The 16,438-nt window shown below is 39.6% G+C and overlaps 1 protein-coding gene across 1 annotated transcript; it reads right to left on the bottom strand.

Moving 5' to 3' along the window:
• Positions 1–2,241: 2,241 nt before the first annotated feature.
• Positions 2,242–16,093, bottom strand: LOC149828746 (flavonol synthase/flavanone 3-hydroxylase-like). The gene is made up of 3 exons (XM_090017130.1): positions 15,576–16,093; positions 3,108–3,474; positions 2,242–2,478 (listed from the first exon to the last, which is right to left on the bottom strand). Exons 1-3 carry the CDS (start codon positions 16,091–16,093, stop codon positions 2,242–2,244), a joined length of 1,122 nt encoding a protein of 373 aa, XP_089873256.1.
• Positions 16,094–16,438: the final 345 nt, after the last annotated feature.

Below are 16,438 nucleotides of genomic sequence, written 5' to 3'. Positions count from 1 at the left end.
TTTCAATTTCGTTCCAGATTTCATAAAAAAATAATGTTTTTCACTTCTACGTGGGCGCTCTAGGGTTTTGAACTTGGGTTGTGGCTCTACACAACCATGCGTCCTGCCACTACACCACACCATCACTTGGTGTTTACTTTTGCAAGAAAATTCCTTTTATGTCATATTTGGACGTTTTACCTTGTTGATGGATTTCTTTCATTTTCAAGTGGGTTTTTCACCCATTGGTTCTAAACTTGCACTCTCTCACCATAAACGTGCTTCGGATCTCACGCTATTATCTCGAAACCATCGGATTTCTCCACTTGGCCTCGTGAACCGGGTCGAATCATCGGATCTCGCTGAAGTTCGGATCCAAGTACCCTTTCTTGTATTCATTATCGGGTTCGCTCTACTGACCCGCAAGCCTCAAAATCACATTGAATATTTCATAAACCATATTATTTCATATAAACACACGTTTTTATTTCATTGAAAATTCCTTAAAATTCATGGGTTTTACAAAGTCAATCCTGATGGATCGTATCTCCTCAAGGACCTAATGTGAAATGATGGTTCAGACCCTATTGCAGGAACATGTGCAACTTCCTCGGGCTCTAAAGAAGCATATCCCCCTCAGTACATGCTTGCTTCCTTAGAACCCATTGATGATCAACATAGGTATAGCCCATCCTATGCAGGGTTTCTTGACTAACGACATCTCTCTTCCCTAACTCCTTGACTACCTCTCCTAATAATGGAATTTCATAGAATTCAAGAATTCTGGTGATCACTGAGCCATATGTCAAAGGCCCTTTATGCCTGAACACATTCTTCATATATTGAATAATGAATTCAAAAGGATTTATTGGATGACTTTTGAGGATGCAGTACATAAAAATCAATTGAATGCTTGAAACACCTCTTAACTTGCCACAAATGAAAAGTAGAATAGTGTCAATAATGTTGTGGATTGGACGATATTTTAATTTAAACTTTGTAGTCACCAGTGTTTTATTTCCTTTAGCATTCGAGTTTTTAGTGATGAACCTCACAATTTCTCTTATATTTTAATAGAAATTCTCTATTGGGAATATGAAGAATGAAACTCAAAACTTTTTTATTCACCAAAAACTTCTTTTCGTTCATGAACATGGAGAATTCATCGCTTGATTCTTTTATGTTTTCATAGAAATGCTTGGTCAATGTAGGATATGTCGGTGCTTTGATTGATAACATCTTAATCCATATCATGACATTAAATTTTTCTCGAAGAGGAATAGAGAAATCATCTATGAAGTCATTTCATTAGATAGGTCAAGTAGATTACCTGTGTCAGTCAAGAAGGGTCCTTTCAGTTTTCGTCAATTGGAGCGGGGGGGGGGGGGGGGGGGATTCGACCCCATCTCCATTGCTATCTAGTTCAGACAAGTTATGAAATTGTTAGATTTCAGCTATTCAAATTACAATTTGACTAAACAGGTCGTGTAGTTCACATCTGTGGAGTTAGATTTGATCAAACACAACTTGCAACAAAGAGATCCTAAGGTGGTATGATAGGGTATGATTTTAGGGATGGCTGGATCCTAATCAAGTACAAATGACTAATCCTATGTTTGCCTTCCGTCCTTAATGGGATACTAAATGGAGCTATATATGTAGTTCGTGAAATAATACTGTGCATTAATAATAGTGAACAAATGTTGTGTCAATTATCTCTGTGGAGTTTTTTTTTTTTATAATGTGGAACCCTTTTCGAAAGCCAGATCACTTCATTGATTTGTCCTTTTGCAAGGTAAACCCCCAGTGGGAGTCGAACCTAGGAGGAAGGTTCAACACCTTCTCCCCAAGCTTGCTGCCATACAGGACATCATATTTAAGATGGTGAAATGCCGCAAAGATTCGTATTTTAACATAGCCAACAATGTATATTCTTTGAGAAACAATAAGTTTCATATTGTAACATAATCAACAATGTGTGTTCTTTCATAAAACGTATGTATATCAAAGTCTGCTTACACGAGAGAGAGAGAGAGAGCCAAAAATAATTCAACATTACCACTCACGAAGATCAACAAAATGTTGAACCCATGAACTGAACAAGAGCAAAAGCCAAAACAAATAAAGAAAGCAGAAGAGAAGAACATGAGACAGATAAAACGGGCTCACGCCGGAGCCGCTTGCCCAGATTGCGGCAAAAGAGAGATAGCGTCAGCAGGAGAGAGAGAGAGAGAGATCTGGCTTTTCTTGAAGGAGCTAGATCTATATGGCTCGCTTGAAGAAGGTGAGGAGATGGTAGAAGAATAGGAGACATAGTGCTATTTTCATCTGTTCCTTGATGGTGATGGTCTTCTTCTCTGGTGGATGATGATGTGTTGACACGACACAGGTGTGAGGAGGTGGAGCTGAGTACAGGACGGCCACCGAAACACCTTCCATCTCTCTGCTTGGTGACATGCTTCTTCCCATAACGTGCTTGTATAGTCCCCCACTCAACTCCTGCAAATACCAAACATAAAATTTCAGCTCTCTCTCTCTCTCATGTGTATGTATAGTGAAAAATATTGGTGATATTTTTTAAAACAATGAAGAAAACAGGATAGTTAATTTGGTTGCCATTTTAAACATCCAAAATAGGGTGATTTTATGGGGACAATTATGTTTTTATTGGCTATTTCTTTGAAAAGAAAATATAACTTTACTATTATATATTTAAATTTTTGTTTCTTTTTACACTGTGTTTCTAATTTTTAATTTATTTAGTGACGATAGTGCCAATAAAAACTTGAGAAAACTAAAATTTTCAATTTTTCACGTGAATCTTTCTACCGTAATTTTCCCATTTTAAACTTCCACCACCCTCTATGTGTGTGTGTGCGCTTGCACGACCGGACACACGCCGAAACTACGACACCAAAACTCAAAAACCATTGGAGATGAGGACAACGATTTTTAAATTTCTAATCAATAGAAAACTATTTTTGATATTTTAATACATAAAAATGTATTTTTGGTGAAAATTTATTAAATGCATTAAAATATTGTCCAACACATGTTAGTGTCCGTGTCATCGTGTTCGAGCGTTTCCCTGTGGAAACGGTCATTAACATGTTTGGAAATGAACTAACCTGAATTTGATCACCTAGAGTGAAAACGATGGCTTCTTTGTTGGGGACGAAGGATGCCCAGCCTCTCTTTGAGTAAACACGAAACTCTGATGATTCACTGGGGAAATGTATACACAGAGAATGAGTGAAATCGGATCTCCGAATCAGTAAACGCAGGACGTCCGAGTGCAGAGAGTGTGCGTGCTGGCCGTGTCGAGACTCAACGTGGTGCTTGTAGAAGCAGAACGCTGCAGGATCAATTGCTTCGCGTGTTGCTGCTGCTGGTCGCGTGTTGCTTCCCGTTTTATTGCTTGCGTTTTCGTGCAATAGTTGTAGAACCTTGTTGGCTATGCCTTGTGTTTTTCTGGAGAGCCTTTTCATTTGCTTTCTGTAATCCCATTCCGAAGTATGTTTGGAGGAAATGAAAATAATGGATTAGAATATGTACTGGAATAAAAAAATATATAAAAAATAAATAAAAGAGTGGTAGCATGATTTTTTAATAGGTTTTGGAAAAGAAGCCCTGAAGCTACCTATTAAATGGTCACAGATCATGAGATTTTTTAAAACCAATATAATCCCAAAGGAAGTTGATATTTTATATCACCTATTTTGATAACATCATGTTTTTATTGTATTATTAATGTGATATTTATATTTTTATATTTGTAATTATTTTCCTTATATTTTTATATATTCTTAAACTTTGAATTACCGATATTTTTCTGAGTTTTTCCCAAGTTTTTTTTTTATTTACTGCAAGGTTTTTCTTTGCCAAGAAAATACCGATAACAAGTTTTGTGGTTATGCCCTTTTACATATATAGCCTTTCCTTTGCTATATCTCTATGGTGTGTTTGCTTCTATCTCATGTGATTTCATCTCTTGAGATTCAAAATCACATGATTCAAATTCACAGTGGACAATGTGATTTGGAATCACATGACGGGTAAAAATGGCCCCAGCTGATGTGATTTCAAATGTTACTGCCCCACTTTCTCATATTTGCTTGCACGTGAGAAATAGTGCAAGTGAGAATTGTTCTCTCATCATTATTAGAGAATCTCTCCCATTTGGATCCAAGCAAATGTGTTCTAACTCCTAACCTAATGAATTGATGTGTTTAAAAGCTTTGTAGGAAAAAATTGCTTGGAAAATAAAACTTTATGCTGACACCCATATAATTTTGGCAGGCCTTCTCTCCTTTTTCCTTCTCTTTCTTGAATGTGTATCAGTTCAGAGACAGCTTTGACGGTAATCTGCCGGTGCTGCCCACATACATCTCTATCAAGTGAGATGTGCGGTGGGGATGGGGGAATCAACATAACTAATGAATTGGTAAATATGACCTGATCTACCCTTTCCAGCAATCTCCCTCTTTATTCTTAAATTTGGAAATATTTTTTTGGGTTTTTTGCAAAATGATCCCTGCCTTTTCAGTGATTTGCAAATTAGTCCATGCCTTATGCAAATATGGAAATTAGTCCCTGCCTTTTCATTAACCCTTGCAAATTTAGTCCCTGCCTTTTCATTAACTATTTTGCAAAAAACCCTAATTTCTTTTTTGTATTAGTGAGATCACATAGCACCATATCACTACTCACATAATGTTCTTGTGACTAAAATTTAAAGCCAGGACAAAATTCAAGAAGAGCAGTTTATGCATATCACCATGTAATGGGACATTGCAAGTTCAAAACCCACTGATACTTAGGAAGTTGATCACTGTTGTAAAAGGAGGGGCGTTTAATTCCTTTAGTTCTGTTATAGAAAAAAAAGTATATGTAATTTTAGGGCAGTTGTCTCACTAGAAAAAACTATAGATATCGAAAAGAATTGGTGACACCAGAGTGCAGTACGTATGTATGTAGGAAATTTCTAGCGGAATCATTTTACCATAACCACTATGGTGCTCTTGGAATTTTATCAGGGGAAGATATCATGATAATTTAAATGCTTTTTCAAAAAAACTTGGCAAGTTGTACTTAGAGAATATAAGAAGAACAATGAAAACCACATAATATAAGGATCCAAAAGATAGTATATTATAAAATGCTTTCTTTTTTTTTTTTGTTAAGCCAAGATAAAATCACTCATAGAAGTCCCCATTGCACATTAGAGAAACTTCGACCTTGCAGCAAGGGATGCACTTTGTGGGTTTCAAAACATGGTCATAACCAATAAAGGGGAGCCGGTTACGGATATACTCAACAAAGATGTGAGATTTTGAATTTCTAACAATTTTATTAAAACTTTCATTTCATGATAAGATTGTAAGATATTCAAAATATGATTGATATTTGTGACTGTTCTAAGGTTATGATGAAGGTAAATGGAAAAGTTGGAAGGAGAAAGAAGATTTTTCGAGAGCACGTGAAAAAGAAAACAAAAAAACTACTAGGAAATGAATCAAAAAATGATTGGTAAAGAATGAGAAATGTTTGCGAAGAAGAAAGGCCTTAATAACATAATAAATGTATAAAACTAGACATAAGAAACCTGTATCCCATGAAAGGAAAATGCATTTCCCAGAAAAGCAAACCGGTTTACTAAATATGGGAAACTCGTTTCCCATAGTATGGGTGGGAAGGCATTTGTACAGAATGGAAAACACGTTTTCCATGAATTTGTTAGTGTTTCCCAAGTGTTTTGAAAATACAGTGTTTTCGGTTTTGAAAAAATAACCTTGCACTATTCTATGATGTTACGAGCATCGAGGGCATCCAAGAAAAGCTATGGAACATAATTTTTAATAGGGATGTCAATGGGTTGGATGTAATCTCTTACGCTCCTAGTAGTCCCACGATGAGTTTGGGTTTGAACCTAGATCAGCTGGGTTAAAAAATAGGGTGTAGTTCAAAACAAGTTCTGTTTGGTTTTGACAGACTTTAGGAAAAAGATGATTTTCTCCTAAATGGCTGAACATAAATGACTGATTTTTAGGTGGGGCTTTTAGACACGTGGGGGAAGACTATAAAAAAATCAAAATCAAACTCGTTCAAGTTTGTGAGAATTAGGCACGACATCAGGGGGCTCAAATTAGGTGACAGGACTGGACCAAGTTTTTGGCCTAGCAGGTTTCAATAAAAAATTTATATCTCATCACTGGGGTATGATCTAAAGCTTATTTCTAGCGAACAGCTTGAAGACACCTAGGGGGCCTTTTGGTTAAAATGTGAGAGGTATATGAGGTCTGGTCAGGAAGATACAAGGTCTGCAAGTCGAGATTATTGCTGCAATTAACAACATGCAGAATGGGTTGGGTCCATGGAACCAGTTTGAGTCAACAGGTTGCAAATGTAGTTTGGGGATGAGGCTAAAGTAGGTTTAACTTACTATGACTTAATTACAGGGGTTCTTGGGAAGGTCTTTTATAAGAGAAAAAGGTTGTTTGGATGCAGGATGGTGTAGCAGAGGTTCAGTCGTAACTGAGCTTGATTCCATCTTCTACTTAGCTTGGGCCAAGTACCAAGAACCAGAGAAAGGTAGCTTTGAACTTGATGCAACAATGTCACAAAGATGGTATAACATGAGAGAGGGCCTAGGGGCCAATGAGAGAGAGAGAGAGCCAGTAAAGGAGGCGTGAACTAGAGAGAGAGAGAGTAGAGAAGAGGGAGACAAATTTGAGAGAGAGAGAGTGAGGCAAAGGTCAATTCTAATTTCTTTAATTCAAAGCACAAAAAAAAAGGGTTTATATAGAGTGTAGAGGGATAAAAACACCTCTACATAATTTACAAGTTCTTCATAAATAAAATCTAAAAGAAGAAGAAGAAAACTTGACCATAATCCAAAATTAGCCACACCTAGGTAGCACCTCCCAAGCCTTCTCTTAAGAATAGGTAAGGCCTTCCCATACTTAGGTAATACCTATTTGACTTCACTAAAAATAGAGACACCAATTTACTCCCTCATAGATCCATCTAGGCAACTCTAGAGGGGAGGTCAACCTCCATGTGGGCCCCACTAGGGCCAATTGTCCCCTCCAATCCTTCCTTAGATTTGGATCCCTCTAAGTGAGGGTTGGGTCCTTATTGATTCACTCAATTCAATACCACAATATATCCAGGTTCTTCAGGGCTTGTTCCAGAATATGCCAATGCATGTCCAGATTCTTTAAGTTTCAAACCAATATTTGCCAAGGTGGGTTTGGGTTCAATTGGATCTGTATCATCTGCTCCCCCTTCGACATTGCATAGTTTGCTAGGCAAGAAGCCTGAATATTGAATACAAAAGGTGTAGTCGAACTCCCAACTCAGTTTTTCTTTGTCACTCCACTCAACTAAGTGCTTATTAACCTTTCGATCTTTGATCAACAAATTTTAAATTTTGAGAACCCATATTGGTGTCTTGAAGCAAATGACCTCTGATGTGGCCGTGCTTTCTTCAGGGCGGTCTCCACGATATGCTTTCAACTTAGAGATATGGAATACGGGGTGGACCTAGGCGGTGGAAGGTAGCTGGAGTTTGTAGATCGTCAGTCCAATACACTCAACCACTTGATATAGCCCATGGTAGCGTGGGAAAAGCTTGTGGTTTCTCTCTCTATTGAGCTTGCAATTTAGATCTTTGCTTGAGCCATACCCAATCTCCTGGTTGAAACTCTCTGTTCTTCCTATGCATGTCATAAATTTGCTTTATCCGATTTTGTGTCTTATCCAAATTCTCTTTTGGTTCTTGCAAGATTACATCCCTTTGCCTTACTTGCTTATCAACCTTGATGGTCTTAGAAGGTGGGTTTTATCCATATAAGGCTTCATAAGGGGTCATCTTAATGGAGGAATGGTAAGAGGTGTTGTAGGACCATTCAGCCCAGAGAAAGTAGTTGGTCTAGGTTTTGAGTTTCTCTTGGGTAAGGCATCGAAGGTAGGTTGCAATGGTTTGATTTACTACCTCGGTTTGGCCATTAGTTTATGGATGATAGTTGTGTTAAACTTTATTTTGCTTCCTAAAAAGTTGTATTATTTTCAGAAGTGATTGGTGAAAAGCGAGTCTCAGTCACACATTATGGATTTTGGCATCCCATAGACCTTGTTGATATTTTGGTGGAGGGTTTTGATTACGGTATGGGTGGAATACTTTCAAGGTAGGGCTATGAATTAGGTTAATTTGGTTAGTCTATTTACGACTACGTAGATGACTTTTTTTTATTCGAAGGGGTAATACTTCGATAAAGTCCATTGATATGTCTAACCATGCTTTATCGAGGATGGGCAAGGGCTGCAAGTATCTCGCCGGTTTGGTTACTTCATACTTGTTGGCTTAGCACACAAGGTACTCCTGAACAAACTACATCACTTGCTCCTTTATCTTGGACCAATAGAACTCACCATTGATTTATTGTTGGGTTTTATAAACCCCTTCATATATGCCTATATGAGTGGAGTGGTAGTGGCGTAGGAGATCTGTAATGATCTCCACATTACTTAAAAGCAAGAATCACCCCTTGTAGAAGACCAAGTCTCCTTTAAGATGATGATGCAGGCGGCTATTTGGATCTTCTTCAAGAGCCTTCTTTATCTTTTAAATTTGTTCGCTCTCGTGTTGTATTTTACACACTCTTCCTTACATTTTGTAAGTCACAGCTGAAAGAACATTGAGTCTTGCTTCTCTATTAGTAGAGGGGTTATTGGGGATACTCTCATCAGTGTCTTACACTTGAAGCATGAAAAGGAAGGCTTTATAAACTTTGAGGGTTTTTTCTTATTCCCCACCCACACCTCTCTTGGGTGTGTGACCCATAAAACAAACTCTTTCTCTGACGAGTTTGAAGTTCATTTTCATTTGGCTAAAATTCCATTGGACCTTGCCCATGGTCCTAAGCCAACATGCCAAGGTCCATGTAGGCACCCTTCATGGGCACCACATATAGGTCCACCAGGAACTTGCATCCTTGGAGATGCAACTCAACTTTCAAGCATATGTACAAGCATTTGAGGTAGCTTATGTCTTCCACCATGACATCGAACCACAATTGATCTTTGGTTAGGCAACCCATGGTTTGCACAAGATCTTTCTGCATGAAGTTATGGGTTGATCATGTGTCGATCAGCACCTCAACACTCTCCTTATGCCAATGACCATGAACAAGCATAGAGTTCTGGAAGAATACTCTAGCCAAGGCATGTTAAGAGATGCCATGACCTTGCTCGGTCTCATCAGCCGAATCACCCGACTCTTATTTACTTTCCTCCTTGTCTTTCATGAAAATAAACATTTTAAGGGTCTTACATTTGTACCCTAAGATTCACTTCTTGTCACAATTATAACAAAAGCCCTTGCTCCTACGATCAAGCATTTGGATCTTAAAGATGAACTCATTTTTTGTATTGGTACTCGATTTGGATTTAGGTTCACTATCTCTAACCGGTTTGAAGCATCCATACCCATCTGGGGGTCTCCTTTAGATATAGGCTAACTTTCTCAATCGCTCTTCTATCACACATGCCATGAAAAAGCACTCTTTAAAGATTTGCGCATATAGGCTCATTAGTTTGACCTGAGTGTCATCTCAAAGACCTCCAATGAATTATACAATTGATGCGGATTCAGACCAATCACTACACATGGTGCAAAGATTTTCAAATTCTGCTCGATACTCTTGGATCAACCCCTTTTACTTGAGGTTCTTCATCTCTATGTTGTGGTTTATGTAGGAAAAATGTTTGAACTATTTGAGGACTTATCACTCAAACTCGTACCAAATTGGAGTCTTGTGGTGTTGTTCGCACCAACTATACTATTTAATAGCCTCACCTTTGAGGTGAGCTACCATGCATCCTAATGTACTTTCTATTAATACAGATTGGGTTACACAATATTGCTTAGATTTGTAAAGCTACTCATGAGGATCTTTTCCTAAGAAAGTAGGGAAAAAATCTTCATTGAGCATGAAAGAGAAGCATCAGAACCATTGTGTATCCTTGATCCATCTTGCTGGTTCTTCGGGTGTCACCCAAGGATGGATGCTTGAACTTTGACCTCCTTCTATTTGTCACAATTTTTCTCGTGTGCTCTGCCACCTCCATCAACTAACTGGAATTGATAGCCTTGCACGCTCGCTTGAAGTTATTACAGCAGCGCAATGATAGTTTGGTGGTTGGTTTAAAAAACAACCATACATGATTTGACACTACCTAAAGTTGCATGCGCGTCCTCAACAAATTTTTGGATGAACTCAGGGTTTATCTCCGATGGATTTTTGGTACCCTCCTTAGGAGGCATGAGCACATACCAAGGTTTGCTCTAAGACTAGTTGTTACGTTCCTAATGGACCCACAGTGAGTCTGAGTTTAAACCTAGGTCAATGTTAAGTCGCGTAGGTAAAAAAATAGGGTTAGGTTCAAAACAGGTTATGTCTAGTTCTGATAGACTTTAGGAAAAAAGATAATTTCTCCTAAATGGTTGAACAAAAATGGCTAATTTTTTAGATGGAGCTTCTTGAGACATGGAGGAAGATTGTAAAAATTGCACGTCAATTTCATTCAGGTTTGGGAGAAATAAGCTAGAGATCAGGGGGTCAGAATAGGTGACAGAACTGGACTAGGGTTTGGGCTAAAAAATTAATATCACAAATTAGGCTATGATCTGAGGTTGATTTTTGGAAGGTAGCTTAAGGACACCTACGAAAAGTTTTGATTAAAATTTGAGAGGTAGATGAGGTTTGGTCATTGAGATACAAGGTCTGCAAGTTTTGATTGTTTTTGTAGTTAACATGAATAATGGGCTGGGTTCATGAAATTAGTTTGAGTTAATAGGTTGCAAATGTGGTTTGGAGCTGATGCTAAGGTAGGTTTGACTAACTAGCACTTAGAGGGAGTTTTTAAGAAGGTAATCTACAAGTCTAATGGAGCATATATATGATCATTTGGATGCAAGATGGTGTAGCAGAGGTTCAGCCACAACTGAGCTCGGGTCCACCTCCCACTTGGATTGGGCCAAATACCAAGAACTAGACCAAAGAAGGTCTGAACTTGATGCAATAATTAATGTTGCGGAGATGGTGCAACATGAGAGAGCCTAGGGTCCATGGAGAGAGAAAGAGACCTTGGAGGGGGCATGAATTAGAGAGAGAGAGAGAGAGAGAGAGAGAGAAGAGGGAGACAAATTTAAGAGAAAGAGGGAGACATTTAAGAGAGAGAACGATGCAAAGTTCAATTTTAATTTCTTCAACTCAAAGTACCAAAATAAGGGTTTATATAGAGTGTAGAAGAGTAGTAACACCTCTACACAATTTACAAGCTCTTGATAAATAAAATCTAAAAGAAGAAAACTTGACCATACTCTAAAATTAGCCAAACCTAGGTAGCACCTCTCAAGCCTTCTCCTAGGAATAGCACTACAAGAAAAACTCCAATTAGCGATAGAAACTTGCAACGGAGTAGCGAGAGAAAAATATCCATCGCTAACATTTGAATTATTTGTGAAATTAGCGATGAAAAATATTTTGTGGCTCATCCGTCGCTAATTCGTGACGGATGTGTGACAAAATTAAATTTGTAGCTACTACGCGGCAAATTAGAGACGATGTTTGTGATGGAATTGTGCCGTCTCAAAGCCGTCTCTAAATAGCGATGACTTTTGCGACGGAATAATTCCATCACTAAGTTTCGATATAAAAAGGGCCATTTAGGGCACGATCTCTCCCTCTTCCCTCCTCTCCCTCCTTTCTCCTCGCAGCCTCCACACCAAATGCATCAATGGGCTTCTCTCTCTCTCTCTCTCTGTGTGTGTGCAAGGGCTCCGCTGGAGCGGTGGGTGGCGGCACCACCGCCTCTGGTGCCAAGAGGAGGCGTCCCTTCGACAACACAATGGGTGGCTCCTCCTCCTCGTCTGCCTCTGGCCACGGCGACTTTGCCGCCCCATCGATGCCCCTCGTCGGGCGTCGGCATCACCTGTACGCTTATAACGTTGACGAGTGAGGGCCGTTGAAAGAAGCAAAGGGGAAGAGGGAGAAAGGGATCTAAGGGTTCCGTGAGGGGCTGAAACAATACAAAGCAGCTCCGCGGAGAGAGAGAGAGATGACAATGATGAATTTGGGCATCCTTTTGGTTTTTGTTTGGGGTCTGGGCCTTGGATGCGTGCAAGGCATTTGGCTGAACCTTCCTCCCATCGGAACCAAGTGCATGTCAGAGGAGATCCAGACCAACGTCGTTGTCTTGGCCGATTACGCACTTGTCTTGGATGAAAAAGATCATAATACCCAATTAATATCGGTCAGGGTGTGCTTCTGTTTTCCCCTCTTTGCCGTCCTTTTGATCTTTGTATATTTGTGGATTTTGTAAGAAACTGGATTAGGTTGTGGTGATATTTCCTTCTGATTCATTTTAGATCTCACTTTTACGATTTCCATTTCTCTACCAGTAAGTTGATTCATGGTTTCAACCCCATCCCCCTTCACTCTCTCCCCGTAACCTCGTGGAGGGAGTTTTGTTCCATTTTATTGGGATATTGTTCTTTTAATTGGCCTGTTGTGGAAATCTGTTTGTCGATGGTCTTATTTATTTTCAGCTTTTTAGTCTTTTTCTGTGCAACTGGAAAATCTGATCTTCGGTGACCGTTGGGTCTCCAGAATATTTTGGTGTCATTGCTTTAGAGGTTGCTCCCTGTTTCAGTACGAAATTGTGACTCGTCAGTTGTATTCTTTGTACAAAGTGAGGGAGACCGGGATTTCAGAGGTCATGAAGAAGATCATGGGCTACTTTCTTTTCAGAGTCATGCTAAGTTTGCTTGTGGAGCAAAATATAAAATCAGCAAACGTTATCTTTTCTTCAGATTGGAAAAATAATGTATTTAACCTTTGTATTCTTCCATCAGGATGATTATTCTGCATTGAGAGTAGCCTCCATGCAAACTCAGGCTGTGTGAAATCTTGTAAGCTCCTCCCCTTAAGTTGTAAATTTTATGTAAATGAAAACTTTTATGGTGTATGTTGTTTGCTGATGATATTGTTTTGATTGATGAGTCTAGAGCTGGGGTTAATGCTAAGTTAGAATTATGGAGACAGACATTGGAAGCTAGAGGTTTTAAGTTGAGTAAGAGTAAGACTGAATATATGGAATGTCGGTTTAGTAAGCAACGAAGTAATGATGGGAGTGTAGTGAAGCTTGGTGAGCAAGATATACCGGTGAATGATTATTTCAAATATTTGGGATCCATCATTCAAAAGTATGGAGAAATTGATGGAGATGTAAATCATAGGATAAAGGTTGGGTGGATGAAATGAAAAAGTGCTACTGGAGTGTTGTGCGATCGTAGAATGCCATTGCGGTTGAAGGAAAAGTTTTATAGGACGACTATTAGACCCGCTTTTACTATATGGTACGGAATGTTGGGTTGCCAAGAGACATCATGTTCAAAAAATGAGTGTAGCTGAGATGCGGATGCTTAGATGGATGTGTGGAAATACAATAAAAGATAAGATTCGGAACGAAGAGATACGTAAGAAGGTAGGTGTTGCACCCATTGAAAATAAGATGCGAGAGAATCGTTTACGGTGGTTTGGACATATTCGGCGAAGGCCTAATGATGCTCCAGTTAGAAGGTTGGAGAAATGGGAAAATATATTAGTTAAAAGAGGTCGGGGTAGGCCTAAGAAGACTTGGATGGAGATGATAGGAAAGGATATGAATGCTTTGAACCTCACCGAGGACATGGCGTTGGATAGAAATGATTGGAGGAAAAGGATTCATGTGGAAGACCCAAAATGAATTTCTTTTTTGGTTCATATCGCTGACCCCAATTGTTTTGGGATGAAGGCATAGTTGTTGTTGTTGTTGTTGTTGTTGTTGAAAACTTTTATGGAACTCTGTAACTAGCCTGTGTGTACAGAATTTTATGGACCTAGAAGGCAGTGAACGAGCTTCACAAACACATGCTGATGGTATAAGGCTCCCAGATTAACCGCAGCTTGCTAAGCCTTACTACTGTCATCAGAAAGCTCAGGTTACATTTGATTGTTACTATTTGTTGCTATTTCTAGAATTTAGACATTCATACAAATGGTTGAGTATATGTTTTATAACTTAGTAACTACCTGGAACTTGTATAGATCCATTGACCTTTGGTTCAAGATTCTCTTAAGCTTGACTCATCTTCAAGTTGATTGTTTCAGTCAAACTTTTTAAGTTGTAAAATAGATTATGTGCGCCTCGGCTTGAGGCGCGCATTGCCTCGAGGCGTGCACCTCAAGGCGTATGAGGTGCACGCCTCAGGGATGGTTTTTTTATTTTTTTTTTAAATTTTGCAACGGATTAGCAACGGATCATATTCGTCGCTAACTCGTCGCCAATTTCAATCAGGCAATGTTTTGTGATGACCTTTAATCCGTCGCTAATTAGTGACGGATTTGCGACTGATAAAGTCTAGCAATTTAGCGACTAGGATTATGCGACGGACATTATCCATCGATAATCCGTCGTTAAACTATTTAGTGACGGATAACGTCCATCGCTAATCCATGTTTTTCTTGTAGTGTAGGTAAGGCCTCCCCGTACTTATGTAATACCTATTTGACTTAATCAAAAATAGGGATACCAAATTTTGGCCCTCTTTTACTCCCCCCACACATCCATCTAGGCACCTCTCAGAGAGAGGTCAACATCCATGTGAGCCCCACTAGGTTCGGTTGTCCCCTCCAATCCATCCTTGTATCCAAATCCCTCCAAGTCACGGTTGGTCCTTCTTGATTCACTTCATTCAATGCCACAATGGATCCGGGTCCTTCATGTCTTGATCCAGTCTATGCCAATGTCGATCGAGATTCTTTAATGTTCAAACCAATCTTTGCCAATATGGATCTGGGTTCAATTGGATTTGTATCATCCAACATCCCACCCAATTTTGAATCCAATTAGTTGGATTTGGTAGCAAATTTTGGATCAGATTAAGTCAATCCTGGATTCGGTATTGAGGTTCTCATTTGACCTAGTTGGATCTGGAGTAGGCTTTGTCTGATCCCAACCTACTCCAAATCCGAATCCAATTAAGTCATATCCAGTTAGGTAGGACTTGGTAGCGGTTAAATCCAAAACGTTTACATTCCTAAATTTTTGAGGGTCCTTTTTCCCAAATGTGAATGTGCAAGCGAAAATAACTTGCACACTAAATATTTATATGCGAAGCTTAAGTTGAAGAAACAAGACAGATGCCACTGGGTAATAAGTATGACGTAAGGTGCCTAATTGATGTTCAAGTACTACCAACGGTAATAATTCTTATTAAAAAAACCAAAAAATAAAAATTAATGGTGACAATCCATCTCTACTTCCCGTTGACAACCGATTGGACTTGACTTGGTCCAGATCAATTTATATGCCCACATACATTTGGATCCGTGCCCATTAACCTTTTGGATCCAATCCCAGCCCTTTTGCATTTTGGGATCGGACAGTCCATCAGGATCCAATTGGGCTGGTCCAGGTCGAGACCCATCGAAACTGATCTAGCCAGACGCGACAGGGTAACCGAACTCACTGTTATTTGAGAAAAGTACCTGAAGTTGTGGTATCCTTCTGGCCACACGCTGTGCATGGCTGATGATATGAGCATCTTCTCGTCTCCACACCAGAAAAACTCCTCACTGATCGGCAATTCCTTGCCGGAGAACTCCTCGTAACCGGATCTCCATGCCGAACTCCTCGAAAGGACTGCTTTAAGCTCTGCTGGTAGCCGGAAAAACTCGCCAATGGCATATCGAATTGCACTCAGTACCTCCTCAGGGATCCCATGGTTCACCAATTGAAAGCACCCGTTGGCCTCTGCTGATCTCAGCAGCTCGGATATCGACTGATCTTCCGACAAAGCCAGCAACGCAAAGTCTATCTCCGGCGGGTCACCACCGAACTCTTCCCTTGGAAAGAGATGATATGGCAAGATCAGGTCCGGTACATGAACCGATCGTTGCAGAAACTCGTCTAGTGTTTCTTCATTTGCCAACCTGGCTTTAAAAGCGGCGATCGGAGAAGGAGGTGGCGCTCGGAATTCATGTCGATTTAGAGGAAGCATGGCCATGATTGGATCAGATGAACCATAAAATGAAGAAGAAGAAGAAATGAAGACCAGTTTGTTAGCTCTTTTGCTTTTGTAAGCTTTAGATACATAAAGAGAAGGAAAAAGAGAGTGTGGGGTGCAGTGATATAATGAGTGCCACAAAGAAGTTGGGACGCTTTCAATTCCTGTCGTCTTTTATTTGGGCACCCTCTTTGCCACCTTGGAGTGGTGGCCCATTGTACAGTTGGGTTGTCACCCCAATTGGCAATCTTGTGGAATCTAGATTTGGATCTGGAGCTACCAAGTGGATCTGAGCAGCGTATTGGGCTGGATTGGTGGGATACGATTCCTATTTGGATCGAGGTC

Source organism: Nuphar pumila, chromosome 9, assembly GCF_984573655.1.
Source record: "Nuphar pumila chromosome 9, dmNupPumi1.hap1.1, whole genome shotgun sequence".
Lineage (NCBI taxonomy): Eukaryota > Viridiplantae > Streptophyta > Magnoliopsida > Nymphaeales > Nymphaeaceae > Nuphar > Nuphar pumila.
The sequence above is the reverse complement of the archived record's forward strand: the minus strand, read 5'-3'. Positions and strand labels throughout refer to the sequence as shown.